Source organism: Vigna unguiculata, chromosome 5 (genome assembly GCF_004118075.2).
Source record: "Vigna unguiculata cultivar IT97K-499-35 chromosome 5, ASM411807v1, whole genome shotgun sequence".
In the NCBI taxonomy this organism is placed as follows: Eukaryota; Viridiplantae; Streptophyta; class Magnoliopsida; order Fabales; family Fabaceae; genus Vigna; species Vigna unguiculata.
The window spans coordinates 2,451,784-2,472,431 of record NC_040283.1 but is presented as its reverse complement, the minus strand read 5'-3'; the positions used below and the strand labels follow the sequence as shown (position 1 = coordinate 2,472,431).

At 32.2% G+C, this 20,648-nt stretch overlaps 1 protein-coding gene, 1 long non-coding RNA gene and 1 pseudogene across 2 annotated transcripts; 1 reads left to right on the top strand and 2 right to left on the bottom strand.

Annotated features, from left to right (window-relative positions):
• Window positions 1–75: 75 nt before the first annotated feature.
• Window positions 76–1,535, top strand: LOC114186071 (annotated as a pseudogene).
• A 437-nt stretch (window positions 1,536–1,972) lies between these two features.
• On the bottom strand, window positions 1,973–2,561 carry LOC114186294. Its single transcript, XM_028074349.1, has one exon. It carries the CDS (start codon window positions 2,479–2,481, stop codon window positions 2,140–2,142), a length of 342 nt encoding a protein of 113 aa, XP_027930150.1. The 5' UTR covers window positions 2,482–2,561; the 3' UTR covers window positions 1,973–2,139.
• A 664-nt stretch (window positions 2,562–3,225) lies between these two features.
• LOC114183785 lies at window positions 3,226–5,003 on the bottom strand. The gene is made up of 3 exons (XR_003604518.1): window positions 4,912–5,003; window positions 4,719–4,796; window positions 3,226–3,434 (listed from the first exon to the last, which is right to left on the bottom strand). It is a non-coding gene; the product is annotated as an uncharacterized LOC114183785 (long non-coding RNA).
• Between the last annotated feature and the right edge of the window lie 15,645 nt (window positions 5,004–20,648).

Genomic DNA, 20,648 nt, shown 5'->3' with positions numbered 1-20,648 from the left:
CGATATATATATATATATATATATATATATATATATATATATATATATATATATATATATATATATATATATATAATGGGAATTTGTGAGTAATTTATACGAATGTATAAACCCTGCAAGTGTTACTTTGATAAATTCGTTTGTAGCTTTTGCCTTTAACTTTGGTGATGCTTTGTGATGCAACAGATGATGTTGACACACAGGCTATCACACGCAGATTACGGCAAGATGGCAACCTCATTGGTGTGTTGAGTACCGACAATTCTATAACAAATGAGGAACTACTTAAGATGTCTCGTTCTTGGGACATTGTTGATATGAATATGAATTTTTGAGGCTCTGGAAACATTGTAGAAGCGTGTGACTGTTATTTCATTTTGCAGGTATTGATTTAATAAGTGGAGTGTCATGTCAAACTGTGCATGAATGGGTTGATAAAACAAAGCAAGAATGGGATTTTAGTTCTGGAGGGAGTGGGGAGACTTTCCATGTAAGAGTTAGAAAGAAGCATTCTTTAGGCACTTCCACATTCCTTATTTAATGTCGTTGAATGAATCACAGGTTGTTGCTTATGATTTTGGAATCAAGCATAATATACTTAAGCGTTTGGCGTCTTATGGCTGCAAAACCACTGTTGTACCATCGACGTGGCCAGCAACAGAAACTTTGAAAGATGAATCCTGATGGGGTGCTTTTCAGCAATGGCCCTGGAGATCCATCTGCTGTTCCTTATGCAGTTGAGATAGTGAAGAAAATTTTGGGAAAGGTGCCTGTTTTTGGAATTTGCATGGGCCATCAATTGCTGGGTCAGGCTTTAGGAGACAAACCCTTCAAGATGAAATTTGGCCATCATGGAGGGAATCATCCGGTTCGTAACCTTCGAACAGGACATGTTGAAATTAGTGCTCAGGTATGCGATCTAATGAACTTTCTACACTAAAAAAAGGAGGTTAGTAACATTTGATCTCAATATAATGGCAGAACCACAACTATGCCGTTGACCCTGCTACATTGCCAAAAGGAGTGGAAGTTACACATGTTAATCTTAATGATGGAAGTTGCGCAGGCCTTGCTTTCCCTGCTCAAAGAATAATGTCTCTTCAATACCATCCTGAAGCCTCACCAGGACCTCATGATTCTGATTACGGTATGAAATATAAACTGCTGCTATAATTATTTCAGTTGCAATCGTTTCAAATATTGTTGTTCATTATGCAGCTTTCGGGGAATTTATAGAACTAATGAAGCAGCAGAAGACCAAGAAACTTGAAAAGAAAATATCTACATGGAACCAAAACGGGTTCCATGTTCCATTTCAGCGTCTTCTACACGGATTTCAAAATCCGTTTCTATAAAAATAAAAAGAAAAAAGGAAACGGATTGTGTATTCCGTACGGATTGTGTATTCCGTTTCAGCGTCTGACACGGATTCCAGAATCCATTTTGGGGGTGCAGAGCGTGAGAGTGGTTTTGGAGGTGCAGAGCGTGAGGGTGCTTTTGGGATGCAGGGGTATGCTGCAAAAAAGAGACAGTAACTCTTATATTTTACCATGGGTAAACATGAAAATAAATTTGGTTTGGGGTACAGCAGAAGAGATTGTTGGAGGTGTAGGGAGAAGCCCCCTTAAATTCCTCCACGAAAGAGGGCACACCCAATAGAAAGGAAATAGGCCTAGATATCAGGAACTAGTCCACGAATCTAGAAACATGGCAGGAGAAACGACTTGGCGAGATATGCAGGACAATTATACAAGTCAAGTGCGGAAGGATAGGTTACACCTGACTTATTAATCGGAGTGGCAGTTAACAGAAGGAGATGAACTATAAAAACAAACCTATGGTGACTGAGAAGGGGATCAAAAAACAAAGGAGATCAAAAAACATAAAAACAGACCTACAATTCTTAGATTCTGTAACCGGAACTATATATATATATATATATATATATATATATATATAAATAATTGTTCACCATCTCTATCTTTCCCGGAATTTATTGAGTTCGGGAGATGGAGTTATTGTAGATATATATAACGAAAACATATGGCCAATAATAAGACGTAGCACAACAACAGCAGAGGGACGAAAGAAAGTCATAATATCGTTATTCTAAATAGTTTTACCCACTCAATCACAACCTTAACATCCCCGGTTGAACTGACCACAATTTACTCTTTGACCAGTTATCGGCGGCAGACATGATTGGTAATTTGTAACACTCGGACACATTACGGCGGCCTCATTAGGATTTGGTGTACCTGCCGTCTTCTGGCCATTGGGTCCAGCAGCAAGTATTCTGCGGAAGTGGGAGCTGGAGACGGTGGGAAGCTGTGAGTCCAAGTGGTGGCAGTCCTCTACAGAGCCATTGCACACAGAAGTGGAGTCATTGGACTCCGACAATGACACAGCTGCAATGACCAGATAAACGTGAACACAAATCATAACCCACATCAGGAAACGGGTTGATCCTTGCTTCTTCATATGCACTACTCTGCTTTTCACTGCTTCACAAAAATTCACACTAAATGCAGACTAGTCTCCCTTTCCCCTCTCTACCAGCAACGTCGGCAGCCGCTATTTCTTATTTGGAAAATTATATTTTGATAAAGTTTTATTAACAATTGTTTTTTGACAAAATACACGTGACAAAATTAACATGATAATATTTTAATAGATTAAATAAAAGGTTTAAAATGATTTGAAAAAAAGAAGAAAAATATTTAGTACATATTAGAAAGCAAACTTTGTTAAAAAAAAATGTCAAAGGATCATGGTCCTTATTATTTTATCACTGCCAAAACCAACTCTATGCTCATTTTTTTTTTAAATTACAAGATATAAAATTTGACATTTTCCAATATTTTTTATGCGACTTTTCTTAAATTATAATTTACTTAAGTAAATATGTTGATTTAAAAATAAATAACTAAATATTTAACATTATAATTTATATACTTAATATAATTTAAAATTTTAACGTTTATTACTTTTTAGAGTTATTTCTACTAAACATAAAACAACATCCCCTCCAAAATTGAATTATATTAATAACTTTTCTATCAAAACTTCTAATTAGTTAATTCCCAAATATATTGATATTATAATTGTGACATCCCATTTAAATAAATTAATCTATTAAATAAAATATCTCATATTCTTAATAATAAAAAGCAAAGCAAACTGATGAAAAATCATAATCAGGGAATACACTTTTACAGTCATTCATAAGAGTACTTAAAAGGGATTCTAGGCATACAACCATGCCATAGCCAAAACAGAAACAACAAGGTTCACAGTTATGCAAAAGAAAAGCTCCTAGAGCCAGGAGTTACAAAGGCACTAGGACCATAGAATCATCTTTCGAGGGCCACCCCAACGAGCCCACTAAGCTGCACCGCTACCGCCATCAGGCCTACCTCCAGAAGTATTTCCATCTGCTCCCACCATATGATCATCGCAAAAGAGAAATCGAAACAAGGACACACACACAAAAGAAATAACAGGGTAAGCTAGAGTGAATTAAATTGTGCATGTTATCGTAGAGAAATATTTAGAAACAGTTCAAACATACAACACAGTAGGCACAAGAATCACATTATAGCAAATAAGCAAGACATTATGACTCAATTATCCAGATACATATACTAGGATCGAATTCACTGGACGCTTGCACTTGTGGTGGCCTCTACTACTCTGCAGAGCCATTGCCAATGAGTTTCACCCTACCACACACAAGGTTAGCCTTTAAGCGTCTAAGGCCATTATCTTGCCAAAGACTAAGGTCTCCCGCTACTCTCACCACTTGGGTCAGTTTGCTCTACATGAGACTCACTGACCCTTTAGAGTTTCGAGATGTGATCCTTACTTGAATCCTTATCCTAACATATACACTACACACCACCATGAGATCTCCCCACGAGACTCATGGAATTACACCTATCACACAATTTTCATGTCTCTCATGCCACTACCACCACTTATCATCTCAACATTTAATTCTCATGCATGTTCTCAACCAACTAAACAGAATTCCTTATATTACTCATGCTAACATACAACTTTCAGTGTATACAACTCATACAACTCATGCAATCACACCGTAATCATGCACGTTCGAGATAAATAGCCACACTCAAGGGAAATAGAAATATAACATATAAATCTGCACTATTCTCGTCCAAGCTAGAAGTCCTCGCCTAAGCTACAACAACTGTCTCGCTTAGGCTAGGCATTCTCGCCTAGGCGAGGCCTGTAACAGTGGCACTCTACGAGCATCTCGCTTGGGCGAGACCAGCTCGCCTGGGCGAGATCGCTCTTCGTCCAAAAATAAAAACCCCTCGCTTGGACGAGGATGCGAGTAGAGCACACCAGGTTCTTCTTTGAGAACTCGCTTGGGCGAGTCACTCTCGCCTGAGCGAGACAACGCGTCGCTCAAAGACAAGGGCCCTCTGCCTGGGCGAGTTGCTCGAGCAGAACCTGGGTGAGTATCAGACACTCTCGCCTAGGCGAGACAAGCTCGCTTAGGCGAGATTGACAGTACTCACCACTGTTTCATGCATGCAGCAGGAACACACACACAAAGGAACATACCAGATGCAAACAAGACAAGTCTCATACCACCAAAAACCTCATTCATCATTCCAAAAGCATTCAACAACCCAAAAACAACAGGAGAAATATTTTAAACGGTAAAAAAAACAAATACTAGCTTCCCTTACCTTTTAGATGCAAGAAAAGGAACAACAACTTAAAGAGCACAAGTTAGGCACAACAGCTCCACAGACTAGGATGGTGAGCTGAAACAAAACCCCAGGACCCAAACTAGAGTAAGAGAACGAACCTTTAAATGCAACCAGACACCCAACTAGAAAAGAGGAGAAGGAAAAAAGGCCAAACCGAGGAGTAACTTACCAGAAGAGAACGAGTGAACTAGCTCGAAGGTGGAGTTTTCTCTATGCCCTAACAGAACTTCTGCTTTCATAGGGAGGGGTGAGAGGAAACTGTTTTTCTGAAACAAAGGTAAAGTGAGATTGTAGGGGCTGGCAGGGTATTGGGTCCTTCAGAGGGGCTGACCTTGGACCTACGAAAGGTCAGGCCCAACCCTTTTTAAGACAGAAAAAAGGGCTTACAATAATAATAATAATAATAATAATAATAATAATAATAATAATAATAATAATAATAATAATAATAATAATAATAAAATGATAATCTCGTTTATTCTTGGACCCTGTCGTTTCTATCCTATTAGCGAACTTTTATAAAAGCAATCAGGCATATTTTATCACAAAGACACTCAACACGTGAACTTTGGAGTTATGTGCACATGTGAATCTAAATTATGAGTTTTGTCTTCAACTCTCCAATTTATTTTGGTTACTTAGTATACTCTTTTCTTTTCCTACTAGTTTTAAACTCAGCCATACGTATCGGTTGGTCTTATTAAAATATATTTAGAGTTGAAAAAATAAATAATAAATTGTTAAATTTATAATTAAGTTTTGAATAAAATAAATATGAAAAATAATTTATATGTTTAAAAAATTAATATTTTTATAAAAAATATAAATAATATATTTTACAAAAAAAAATTAAACATGTGTAAAAATATAAAATAAATTCTCTAAAAATATAAAAAATATGTGTAAAATATATTGATTAAATGTTAATCAATATATAAACGCCTTGATTAATGTCAATTACTAAACACGTCTAATTAAGATATAGACTAATATTTTATAACATAAAAATATACAAAAAATTCAATAATAAAAATATTTATCCATTATAATTTAATATAAAAATTAAATGTAGTTTTATGTTGATAATTTTCTTTAGACAAAGTTATTATGACAGTGAAAATTTTGTGTTATCAATAATAAATATATTATTTTAAAAAAATAATCATATTAAGAAATAAAAGTAAAATATACTTTTTTAAATTTAATTTTAATAAATTATCAAATAATTAGAAATCATAAAAGGATATAATTAAAAATAAAAAATACTACTGAAAAATGAATTAATACTTTAAATATAAATTATTTTTGTCAAATATTTTTTGCTAGCGTTTGTTGTTAAACTGTTATATTTTAAGACAATTAAATGGTTAGCTTACACGTTTTTTTTTCGGTGATGTTAAAGTCACAAACTTTGACATTTTGAACTTGCAAATAGTAGAACGTGAATTCAATAAATATGAAAAAAAAACTATAATATTAAAAAGTGTGATTTTTTTTATTGTAAATGTATATTTTAAACCTTTAAAATAAATTATTAAGTATAATCTTTTAATTTATTTTTTTTACAACTACAATTATTTAAAACCTTATACGATCTTTTATGCATATGATTCATACTAATTTTTCATTAAGTAATATCGTTTTAAATTTGACATAAGAAAAAGATGAAGATAAGAATATTTATAAGTTTATAATTCTATAAATTTATAATTTCATAGTTTTATAATTTTATAATGTTATAGTTTTATAATTTTATAGTTTCATAAATTTATAATTTTATAATTTCATAAATTTATAATTGCACTCTCTTTGCCCCCAGGTCAGAATCTAACCTAGTTTTCGAGTAATACACAATTCATTAACGATTTTCATAATGGTAAGTCAGACAACTCGGCCAACGGTAAGTCGGATAGCTCGTCCAACGGTAAGTCGGATAGCTCATTCAATGGTAAGTCGGACAGCTCGGCCAATGGTAAGTCTGATAGCTCGTCCAATGGTAAGTCGTACATCTCGTTGAAGTCATCAAGGTCAAATTTAATAGAAACATATAAATATCAAAGAATGACCCATCATAGTTCATCTACGCAGCCCAAAATAACCTTAAAGAAGATAGCCCCAAAGACAGGAAACATGGTGCGGAAGGAGTGTGTAAAACAGATAGTAACCGCCAAATAAATATCCCTAGATTTCAGGAATAACTTAGGCGAAATTATAGGAGAAAATGGTGGAAGAGGAGAAAGTGGGTAGGTTGGTTAGCTAAAAATCTGGTAGTAAAGGAGCAGCCATGATGCTGAAAGGGTATATATATATATATATATATATATATATATATATATATATATATATATATATATATATATATATATATATATATATATATGAGAAACTAAGGAATGGGGGCAAGTTTTTCTGGAGTTCATTTTTACGGCAATTAAAATTATAGTTCTGGTTTAGTCCATTATCCTGGACCATAACAATAATCTTATAATCTTATGATCTTATGATCTTATGATCTTATAATCTTATAACTTTATAATTTTATAATTTTATAACTTTATAACTTTATACAACAAACAATTCAAATCAACTTTTCACATTTCATTCCATTAAGATTCACTTTCATCAATTCCATTCCATTAAGATCCACTTTCACCCTCATAAAACCATCACACTTCCTTAGAACACAATTCACAACTCTTTACACCAGTATTTCCACTTCATACATTACTCATTATCATAATATAACTTTCCCCAAATGAGTTTACAAATACCATAACAAGATTCCACAAGTTATAAATAAAATCATTTCATCACCTTAGCATCCCTTACTTTGCATATCATACACATTTATCATTGTTAAAACACACACTTTGATATCAAGATCAACCAAAAACCACAACATTACATAATAACTTACTGACTGATCAAATAAGAATACCCTTCATAAAAGAGAAACCTAAAATATAATGCAAACATGAGAAATTAACTGGTCTAACTACAAATCTCAAATCAAATATCCCACTAGTCAAAGTGAAGAATCATGTGTCTAGGATTAGCTGTTAAAATTTCAGCTTGATCTAACAGTTAACGAAGTAAAATTCTTCATTTTACCAAGAGAAAGAATACTAGAAAAATAGAATGGCACCCGACGCTGGAAAAGTGGCGTCTGACGCCCAACCCCTGGAATTCACTAACTTTTAGCGCCCAACGGTTCAAAAGTGGTGCTTGGCGACACTAAGTTAGTGGCTTTGCGCCCTACGACACTATAACAATGCTCGACGCTGTATCAGAAACAACAATTTGGAGAAAATTGATCCTATCTAATTGACTAATTGGGCACCTTTCATTTAGTGTTTTTTATTCCAAATAATTTTAGAGAGTTCAAAATTGATACTTTATCCCTCAAAACACAGATTCAAACATTTCCCCAAATCAAGTCCAACCACAAATCAAATATCAAACAGTTTAACATATGATTCATCAATTCAACAAATGCTCATAAGTTCTATGTTTCTTAACTCAACCAATGCCATATTTCCCAATTCAAATCTCAGAGGCATTCTCATTCAATCAAATACTAGTTGCAAACCATCAAACACCAAAACCCACTTGAAATCAAAATCAAACATGTGCAAGCAGTGATCATACACAATTGGACATATTCAACAACACAACCACACTATCTCAAAGCTTAATTTTCTAACATGCATTACAACACACAAAAAATTCCTAAACAAGAAAAAGACTAGTTTCCCTTACTTGTAAAAGGCAACCCAAATAGTTCTTGGAATACCAAATTACCTCCAATCACACATGATGTTCTATCTACACATAGAAACATCACAAGAACGATCAGAATCTACCGTTAAGATCATTGATCAACAGAGAATCATATAGAAGATGAAAACCTCACATGCAAGCAGTAAAAGCCTCACATGCAACATAAACAAAAGAAGATAGAGTTGTTAGAATTATGGTGCTTGATTTAGTCCCACATCGCTTAGAATAGTGAGATGTGGTTCTCTATTTTACTATATAAGAGACTCTATGTAAAACTTTAAGATACACCAGAAATACAAATACTTCCTAGTGTAGTCGTGGACGTAGGCATACACATTGTAGCCGAACCACGTTAAATTCTCTGTGTTTTTTTTTCTCTCCTTTATTCTTTCCTTTATTGCCTTGTTCCTAACAATTGGTATCAAGAGCCATTTTTCTTAGTATGCTCGGTGGTTGCAGCATTGTCTGATCTTCCACATCAGAAAAGATTTGGTTTCTATTTTTTCTTCTTGGGGATATCAGTTTAGAGAAGTAGTGGGAGCTTTGGTCAAAAGCCGCAGCAGGAGCTTTGGTCAAAGACAGCAGGAGCTTTGGTCAAAGACAGCAGGAGCTTTGGTCAAAAGTAGCAGGAGCTTTCGTCAAAGCAGCAAAAGCAATGGCATTGGAATAAGGGAAGGTGAGGATTGAGAAGTTTGATGGCAGTGACTTCGGGTTCTGGAAGATGCAGATAGAGGACTACCTGTATCAGAAGAAGTCGTATCTACCCTTAACAGGGCAGAAGCCAACTGACATGGAGCAGGCGGAATGGGATTTGTTAGATCGGCAGACACTCGGTGTGATCCGGTTGACATTAGCCAACAATGTTGCGTTCAACATCATGAACGAGAACACAACCGTAGATTTGATGAAGGCATTGTCAAATATGTATGAGAAGCCATCTGCAGCCAATAAAGTGTATTTGATTCGCAGACTAGTCAACCTAAAAATGGGTGAAGGTAACTCGATTACTAATCATATTAGTGAATTCAATACAATTATTGCGCAGTTGACATCAGTGCAGATAACATTTGATGATGAGGTGAAAGCATTAATTTTATTATCATCTCTTCCGGAAAGTTAGAGTGCAACTGTTACTGCAGTTAGTAATTCTGCAAGTAATAGTAAGTTGAAGCTTGATAACATTCGTGACCTGATTTTAAGCGAAGATATTCGTAGGAAAAGTTCAGGGGAATCTTCCAGTTCTAGTTCCGGTTCAGCATTGAGTACTAAAACTAGAGGAAGAAGTAGCCAGAAAGGTCGTAATCAAGGCCGAGGCAGATCAAAGTCTAGAGAGAAATCAAAACCAAAATTTCGGAATGATATCACTTGTTGGAATTGTCAGAAAAGGGGTCACTTTACAAATCAATGTAGGGCTCCAAGGAAGAACAACAAGAGGCAAGATGATGATCAATCAGCAAATGCAGCAACTGATGAAATTGAAGATGCACTATTATGTAGTCTAGATAGTTCTATTGACTCATGGATTATGGACTCAGGTGCGTCATTTCATACTACACATTCCTTAGAACTATTATCTAATTATGTTCCATGAAAGTTTGGGAAGGTCTACCTCGCAGATGGGAAATCTCTTGATATTATAGGAAGAGGTGATATCAATATCAGAACCTCTAATGGAAGTGTGTGGACTTTGAATAATGTCAGACATATTCCTGCCTTAAAGAGAAACTTAATATCTATAGGGCAGTTGGATGATGAAGGACATTACACCACCTTTGGAGATGGACACTGGAAAGTAATGAAAGGTAATCTTGTTGTTGCTCGTGGAAAGAAGTGAGGATCTCTTTACATGATTGTAGATGAGGATATGATATCAGTTGCAGAAGTTGGCAATAGTTCCTCTTTGTGGCATCAAAGACTTGGGCATATGAGTGAGAAAGGAATGAAGCTCATGGTCTCAAAAGGTAAAATACCTAACTTGAAGCATGTTGACGTTGGACCTTGCGAACATTGTATCTTTGGAAAGCAGAAAAAGGTTAGCTTCTCCAAAACAAGTAAGTCGTCTAAAGTTGAAAGACTAGCACTAGTGCATACAGATGTTTGAGGGCCAGCTCCAGTGAAATCTCTTGGAGGTTCACAGTATTACGTAACCTTCATTGATGACTCTACAAGAAAGGTATGGGTTTATTTTCTTAAAAATAAATCTGATGTGTTTTCTGTGTTTAAAAGGTGGAAACAGGAGGTTGAGACTCAAACAGGTTTAAAGATTAAATGTTTGAAGTCTGATAATGGTGGAGAATATGACAGTAATCAATTCAAGGAGTTTTGTTCAGAGAATGGGATCAGAATGATTAAGACGGTTCCAGGAACACCAGAACAAAACGGTGTGGCAGAAAGAATGAACAAAACCTTGAATGAAAGAGCAAGATGTATGAGAATCCAGTCAGGATTACCCAAGGTATTTTGGGCAGATGCAATAAGCACAGCAGCCTATCTCATAAACAGAGGACCATCAGTTCCTTTAGGCTATCAGTTACCTGAAGAAGTATGGTCTGAAAATGAGGTAAACCTTTCACATCTAAAAGTTTTTGGTTGTGCTTCATATATTTTGTTGAACTCTAATAGTAGAGATAAATTGGACCCTAAGGCAAAGCGATGCTATTTCATTGGCTATGGATCTGACATGTATGGCTACAGGTTTTGGGATGACCAAAACAAGAAAATTATCAAAAGTAGAAATGTTACTTTTAATGAAAACATGTTCTATAAGGACAGGACTGCAGAATTTGCAAATGCAAATAAAAAGCCAGAGCAGGTATCATTAGAAGAAGTTTCAGAAAGTGATGTAGCCAACAGAAGGCAGAATACAGAAGTAGAGCCTGAGTCAAAGCCCGAGTCAGAGTTTGGGTCAGAACTTGAACAGATAGTAGAGTCAGTAACTCCTGAATTACCAACTAGAAGGTCTAGCAGAACAATTGTAGCACCACAAAGGTACTCCCCTTCATTGCATTACTTGTTGTTGACTGATGCTGGTGAGCCAGAGCATTTTGCTGAGGCTATACAGGGAGGTGAATCTATTAAGTGGGAGCTAGCAATGGAAGATGAGATAAAGTCTCTTCAGAAGAATAAGACATGGTCTTTAACCAAGCTTCCAGAAGGAAAGAAGGTTTTACAAAACAGGTGGGTCTATCGGTTAAAAGAAGAACCAGATGGCAGCAAACGATATAAGGCCAGACTCGTAGTGAAAGGGTTCCAACAGAGACAAGGAATTGACTTCACAGAAATTTTCTCTCCTGTTGTCAAGATGACTACCATCAGAGTTATCTTGAGTATAGTAGCTGCAGAAAATCTTCATCTGGAGCAGTTAGATGTGAAAACTGCATTCCTACATGGAGATCTTGAGGAAGAAATCTTTATGGCACAACCAAAAGGTTTTGAAGTACAAGGCAAAAAGAATCTTGTATGCAAGCTTCATAAGAGTTTGTATGGGTTGAAACAAGCACCGCGACAATGGTATAAGAAGTTTAATGAGTTTATGAGAAACTCAGGATTTCACAGATGTGAAGAAGATCATTGTTGTTATGTGAAGAAATATGTTGACAGTTATATCATTCTTGCCTTGTATGTTGATGACATGTTGATTGTTGGTGCTAATATGACAGAAATTGACAGGTTGAAGAAACAATTGTCAGAAAATTTTGAAATGAAGGATCTTGGTCCAGCCAAGCAAATTCTTGGTATGAGAATTTCCAGGGATAAATCTAAAGGTATTCTAAATTTATCTCAGGAAAAATATATTGAAAAATTGCTTAGCAGGTTCAATGTTGGAAATGCTAAAACCAGGAATACACCTTTGGGAACTCACTTAAAGTTCTCAAAAAGGCAATCTTCTCAGACAGAGGAAGAAGAAAATCACATGTCTAAAGTGCCATATGCATCTGCAGTAGGGAGCTTGATGTATGCTATGGTTTGCACCAGACCTGATATAGCACATGCAGTGGGAGTTGTGAGCAGGTTTCTATTCAATCCCGGAAAGGAGCATTGGGAAGGAGTGAAGTGGATATTGAGATATTTGAAGGGCACTTCAAAGATGCATTTGTCCTTTAAAAAAAGTAATCTCACTTTACAGGGGTTTTCTGATGCAGATTTGGGAGGTGATTTGGATGGTAGAAAGAGCACAACAGGTTATATTTTTACGTTGGGTGGCACAGCTATCAGTTGGAAGTCCAAACTTCAAGGAAGAGTCTCCCTTTCAACCACTGAAGCTGAATATATAGCTATCTCAGAAACAACAAAAGAGATGAGATGGTTGAAGAATCTTCTAAAAGAATTAGGAAAAGGGCAAGATGAACCTTCATTGTTCAGTGACAGTCAAAGTGCCATTTGTCTTGCTAAAAATCCAATTCTTCACTCCAGATGCAAACACATTGAATTGAAGTATCATTTTATCAGAAACTTGATAAATGATGGAGATTTGATTTTGTTGAAGATTCCAGGTGCAGAGAATCCAGCTGATATGTTGACCAAGACTGTCACAACAACTAAGTTGAGGCTTTGCATTGCCTCAACTGGCCTTCGAGAAAATTGATGATGAAGGCACTACACTAGGTGGTAATGTAAATCAAACCCCAAGTGGGAGAATTGTTAGAATTATGGTGTTTGATTTAGTCCCACATCGCTTAGAATAGTGAGATGTGGTTCTCTATTTTACTATATAAGAGACTCTATGTAAAGCTTTAAGATACACCAGAAATACAAATACTTCCTAGTGTAGTCGTGAACGTAGGCATACACATTGTAGCCGAACCACGTTAAATTCTCTGTGTTTTTTTTTTCTCTCCTTTATTCTTTCCTTTATTGCCTTGTTCCTAACAAGAGTAAATGGTTGAAACTCAAGTTTCCAAATTTATGAGGGACTCAAAACATAATTAAGCCATAAATTTAGAATTGAGGAGCCCACTCTTTGATAGATGAATTACGAATTTTAATTGATTTTTTTAGCCCCCCAAACTTTTACAATTTTTTTTAACTTTTAATTTTTTTTAATTATATGTGTTTTAAATTTTTTAAATTATGTATATTTTTAATTATTTTTTAATTATATGTATCTTTATGTAGTAGTATATTGAAAAATTAATGAAAATTAATTAGGTATCTTTTTATTTCTTTTATAAAGTACAATATTTAATGTTAATAAATAGTAAAACATAAAATCAAATATAATAAAGAAAAAAAATTAAAATTATTAAGATAATTTTCATTTTCTCTTCCCATTATCTTTTGAGTTTTTCATATGTTGTACTCATTTCTCACTCTTACCTAATTTCTTTTTTTTTTTTAAAATCAAGTTAAACAGAAACTCGTTATTTTTGTCCTCATTTTTTATATCTTTTCTTCCATTTATAAAGAAGAAAAAAGTAACTTATTTTCTCACTTGATAGTGAAATACTTGTTTAATATTTAGCACTAATTTTTATCTCATGACATTTTGTATATTATTATTTATTAATATAGAAGAGTAAGTAATGTATTATCTGATTTTTTTTATAAACAATTTTTAAGTAGACTTGATTATCATAATTTTTTGTAGTAGTTATGTCTCTCAATTTTTGATTTGATTATGATAAATTATTTTTTTATTCTTAAACTTATTTTTTAAATAGGTATATTGATAAAAACTAAAAGAATAAATTCATTTTTTAAAATTGATAAAAGAAAAGTGAAGATCAAAACAGAACAATATCGTTGTTCATCGTACAACAATGAAATAAAATGCTTGTGATGACTTTTGAATCGATATGTGTACATTAGTAAAATAGAAAATGAATATTTTACAGATAATTTGGTTATTTATATTGGAAAAAAATAAATGAAAAATTTAGTTATAATTGAATAATTTGATAAGTTCAAGAATATAGAAAACGATGAAAAATCCTTTAAATATGTGTAGTTTCTTTTATAGTTAAAATTGTACTAAATTATGTATTCATTTTTATTGAATTAGTGACACTAATGTTAAATATATATTATTTTGACTCCTCCAAGAATTTTGGTCAAGATCTGCTACTATCGACCCATATTTTGTCATCCTATGATGAGTTGGACTAAAAAGGATCAAATTGACTCGTTTTGTCACCCCTATCTCCTTTAAATATCTCAACTTTCTGTTGTGTCTAAAAATATCTACATATGTATAATATAATTCAATGTGAAAAAAATTACATTTTGTTCAAAATGACTTAAATAATTTTATATTCCTAATACACGAGTTTTTGTTTTTGAATAACTATTACTTGTTTCTTAAATTAGGTATCTAAATAATTATAAATTTTGGTAAAATATTTATTTTTATTTCATCTATTACTATTTTAACTTTTTAATTGACTTCTCAAATATTTTTAGATTTTCTTCTTTTATTTTTAAATTTTTTCATATCATAACATATAATGTATTTTTTTATCATACGATTATGTATCATGATAGTATAAATAATAAACGAGATTTAATTATATTATTTGTCAATACTTCCAATTATACGAAACACGTATTTTAAACTAAACACATAGTACAACGACTATAAAAAATAACATCGTAGAGTTAAATTAAGATTTCTTAATAAAAGTAAAAAAGTGTAAATAAAAATTTGATTGTAAAAGATTAGATAATGCAATCTATCATACTGTTTTCCTGTACACCCTTTTTACTTATAGACGGGGAAAGATAGGGGGAACGAGGAAGAGAATCAAGTGAAAAAAAAAAAATTATAAAAGTTACATAATTCTATTTACTACATATTGTACGTTGATAACATGTTTAATTATATTATAAATGTTTTATTAAAATTTAAACTATTTTAAAGTCTTATTTTCTTTATTTTCACTTTTTTATTTATTGAAATAATTTCATTTTCTATTTTTGTAAGGACCAGATACTACAGAGGGAGATAACGTGGAAAAGAAAAGAAAATATATTATTTTTGAACGTTATAATATACCAAACATTAATATGTATAACTAAACTTCTTAATTTATATATTTAATATATAAAACCAAATATTAATTTCTGTTAAGGTTTTTAGATAGAAACATTTTTTTATTTAAAGTCACAACTACCTATTTCTCTTTATTTATTTAAATTAATTATACATATTTTTAAATTAAAAAGTTATTAGTAGTTTACATTTCAAGGTGCTGAATAAGTCAAAGAGAAAGTCAAGAAGTCATGCAATTATCCATTTATCAAGAAGACGAAACATGTGTGGCTAGAAACCACTAACCAGACACTAGTTGCTTAAAATATATTATTTTATATTTCCTATCATTCTATAATTGAGAGAAGATGATAAAGCTGAATAATAGGTACTCTAAGTGACAAAATGTTGAAGCAGAAAGAAAGACATAAGATTAGAAGTAGGGACGCGTTCCTTTGCTGCCATAGAAGAATGCTCCTAATAACTTATCCAACCCGAAGTCTTCTTAACAAGTCTACGCCTTTATACTTTTTATTTATGTGACATATTAAGACACCGCGGTATTTAAGTTATTTTTATCATTTTGACACATTTTTATTTAGATATTTATTAAAAAATATATTTATCATAAAAAAAATTAATATTTTAAAATTTAAAAATTAAAATATATCAAAATTTGAAACGTGAATAAGTTTCAATTTTATATTAAAATTCAAGAAGTAAACATATTTAATTCATCTTTATATATATCTATACATGTGTTCAGAAACTAAAATCATATTTTACTTATCTCTTTATATGTGTAAATACATATAAGAAAATACTCTAGTTAGGTACCAATGATATAATTTTTCCTAATTTCTCACTTTTACTTAAAACTTTAATAACTCATTAACACAAGATTTTTTACATATGATATTTTAGATTTTTTAAGTCTGATATAAATCAGACATAATTACAAAAAACATAAATTGTTTTCTAGTGTTTCAGGATTTTATGTGTAGTATAGGTATCGAAAATAAAACTGTAAATACTAAAAAAAGAAGAAACATAACAATTATTACTTAAACCATCATCATATTTCTTAACGACAGTTATAACCAGGACTGTCATTGTATATGCCTTTTTAACAATCCTTTAATTGTCAACTATCGTCCTTTTGCAGATTTTTTTTATAATTTTCTCTTTTGCAACAATTATGATTTTAATTGCCGTTGATTTGAAACCATATAAAACAAATCATATTACAACGGATTCAAAATCATTATCAAAAGTCCATTCTAACCATTCTTAAAAACTCTATCTAGAATAGTATAAATTATAATTGAATCTACTTAAATAAATCCAAACAAACATTCACATTATCCTTCATAGTGTCTTTACTATTAAGAAATGTTTTAATAAAACATTAATGTTTTATACATGCATTACATTTATACAAGATTTAACATCTAATTTATACATCTATACGTATAAAGAAGGTAAAGAAAAAAATATATCATTCACAATTGCATTATTCTTTGTTTTACCAAAATCAACATTAATGAGCTTGACTATTTCACAGAACACCAATTAATAAAGTGGGAGTCCCAATGTCGAACCAAAGATGGACAAAAAATTATTTTGCATGATTTTTCAATTCACTTTTTCTCTGATCCAAAATATTCATTTTATTAAAAATTAAATCAATTTAAAATTCATTTTATTGAATCTGAATTTTAATATGATCTATATTTTATACATTTTATGGATTGAATATCCATTCTCTAAATTTAGATTTTCAAAATGGATAATCCAAAATATCCAATCCAAATTTATACATTTATAGTTTTGGTTAGGTTAGGCTAAAGATTGAGACAAACTAGCTCAAATTTAGTCATATTTGACTTAGTTGGTGTGATTCTATATACGAAATTTGGTCGAATTTAGTCAAGCCGTTTCTAATCGAAATTTGGCCTAGCCAGTCTTAGACAAAATTTAGAAGTATTTGATCGAGTTGACTCATACCCAAATTTGACTGCATTGAACTGAGTCGATTTAAACAAAATTTGACCGTATTCGATTGAGATGACCGCGACCAAAATTTGGCCGTATTCAGCCTAGTGGTAAGAAAAATGTTAAAATGCAAGAGTTAAATAATTGAAAGAAATAAATTTGATTAATTAGTGGAGGATCCTTTTACATTGAAAATTCAAACATTGAAAAGCTCTGATAATGGCTTCTTGTTACTGAAAGCTCTCGGTGGCTGGGCTCCTTCGTTGGGCCTAATAACGGTCCAATTAAATTTAGTTCAGCCCAGTCAATGGTTATTTTATGAAAAGATCATTCACAACAATTTTTTCAGGGCTAACATAGTTGTCTTTTATTAGTCATTTGAATTTGTAAAGACTGCGCCTTTTACTTGCAAAATAATGAATGATCCGATTATATTGCTTTTACATCAGGTGTAGATTCTCACCCTTGTAGAAGTCATGGCACTGATGAATCAAATTGTTCATCTCCACCGACTATATTGCTTTCTTATCATATTATGCAAACTGATCGTAATATTTACCTATAGACCAATCATAAATACAAAATAATAATTAGTTTGTTAATTATAGTCTATAATCATCTCTAACATTATTTATTATAAAATTAATGTTCTAATCAGTCTTTAATTGATAATTATGTTAGAATCATTTTAGATTATAATCGACAAAATAATTAGAATTTTTTATTTATAATAGAAATTATTTTAAATATTAATAATTTTTAATTTATAAATTAATATCTCAATTAATTATTATAATGATTAATTACTTTAATCTCTAAAATCGGTTGTTTTTAACAAATTTCTTTTAAGTGGACGAACTATTTTAGTCTTAGTGGTGTGCTGCTAAATCATATAAAACACCTTTGTTTTTTTTTCATTTTTTTATAAATTTGAAATATATTTTAATCTAGCTATATTATTTTTCAAATTTAAAATACATAAATTATTATTTTTTATTTCAACATCTATTTTTCTTTAATTATATATGCCTATTTATCGTGATGCAATAATAAGAATAAATAAAAATCTTACGATTCTTGTATCAGAATAATTGTTTAAGTACATTTTTAATTTCTAAAAAGAACAAAAAGTAACAGTCCATCAAATAAGCCACCACTATTTACATAAAAGTTAGAACTTTCATTATGGTGTCCGAGGAATGAATATGAACTTATAGTTAAGTAGAGACAATTGATGGTTTACTTAAAACACGTAAACAAATCATACTATCGTTCAAGGAACGAACACGAACTTTCCGGTTTTCTTTATTTCGGAGTTTATTTGAATTTAAATTTGTAAAAATAGATTTATTTTTTTTTTAAAATAGGGTTAAATTGTTAGGGTGGAAGACGACTCGTCCTCTATCTTGTCGATTTCTATTGTATTTTTTTGCAAAAAATTGAAATCATATTCTAGAAGACCAATTTTTGTTTATGTCAAAAAGTGAAATTGTTATTGTATACGACGACTTCACTTTTCAATTTTTTTATGTATATTATTAAAACTTTTATCTGATATCAATACTGTATTTTGCTTGTGACGACATCATCAGTGCAGGTGCACCCATAAGAAACCTGTCCCCTGCATTTAATTTTCATCGATATGCATTTTTCCGCATGCAATTATGTTAACTTTCTCACACCACTTTTATTCTTATCAAAACTCCCACTCTAAAAACAACTAGGTCAATTATAAATTGAATCAGTTTATTTAAATTTAAAATAAATATCTTTCAAATGAATTATGCTACTCGTTTATGAAAACACATTAAACCTTACGGATATAAAAGTTTTCTTGTATTTTGGTAATATAAAAAAAAAAAAAAAGTGAAGTAGTAATATCTAGAAACGACTTCACTTTTTGATAATGAACAAAAACCGATTTTCTCCCTTACAGTTATTTAAAAAAACAAAAAAAAAACCGGCAGGTGTAGTGATACTTTACCAAAGTTTTTTTTAACAAACTTTTGACAAATTACCATTTTAAATAAAAAAGTATTATTTTATTAATTTATTTTGATAAAAAAATAAAATGAAAATCTATTTTAATTCCATTTATAGTAACTTTGTAAATTTGTCAAAAAATTTCTTGTCAAAACATAATTTTCCAATACAAAAATGCCCGAACTTTCAACATCAGCCGCTTTATGGTTGCAAGAGAATATACAGAACTATCGTCCGTTATCGTGCAAGACAATATATAGCAAGAAACTTCATTAAATGAAAGTTGAAATAAGAAAAGCAAACTTGACCAAAATATTTCATTTCTGGTGATCGAGTTATTCGTACAGTAATGAAAGTGATAGGTGCCCAGTAAGTAACTAAAGATACATAGAACAACGAGGGAAATGAAGGTTGACACCCCAATCTTGGAAGCTATTCAACAACTTCTTTTGAAGGGATCACTGCAACGTTCTTTAGGTATTTTCTTCTCATCAGAAAAACAATCTCTATAACGGTCATTGCGAATGGGACATGAGGATGCACGATTTGTTGTAATAAGGGTCTTACTGTTGATTTCACCAAGCATTCTGGCCAGGTGAGAGGCGGCGATGGTGGGGAACTCCGACTCCAAGTGCCCGGCGATGAGGCACTCCTGTAGGGAGCCATCGCAAACAGAGGTGGTGTCGTTGGTCTTCGCCGTGTCTGAAATACCGAGGTATGCGTTCACCAAAATTATCACCAACCACATCACACCAGAAACGTGTGTTCTTTTCATTCCGGCTCCTCTGCAACTATAACAAAATATAGGTATATATCTCAACATGAAGCACCACTATATCTGTAAATCCTATCACTTCAGTGCTCGTTTTTCAAATGCTTAATTATCTTCCTTTTTCATGTCTAGTTTGTGGGGCTACATGTAATTGCAATATAGCTGAGTGATAACGACACGTTCGGTCTAGTTTCCTCCTCCAACGTCACACTAACTTACTTATAGACCATTTATTTCTACTTTCTTTTATAAAAGTCTTCCTTTAACATAGTGGAATCGATCGTGCTTGTATTGAATGCAGTGGGTAAAAGAAAATCCATCCATAGTCTTTTTCTCTCTATGGCTACATTGCTACACTGCCATTGTAATATTCTTTCTAAAACTTCATATTATACCTCTCTCAAATTCA

Coding starts and splice junctions, on each gene's coding strand:
- LOC114186294 (XM_028074349.1), bottom strand. CDS start 2,481: ATGAAGAAGCAAGGATCAACCCGTTTCCTGATGTGGGTTATGATTTGT.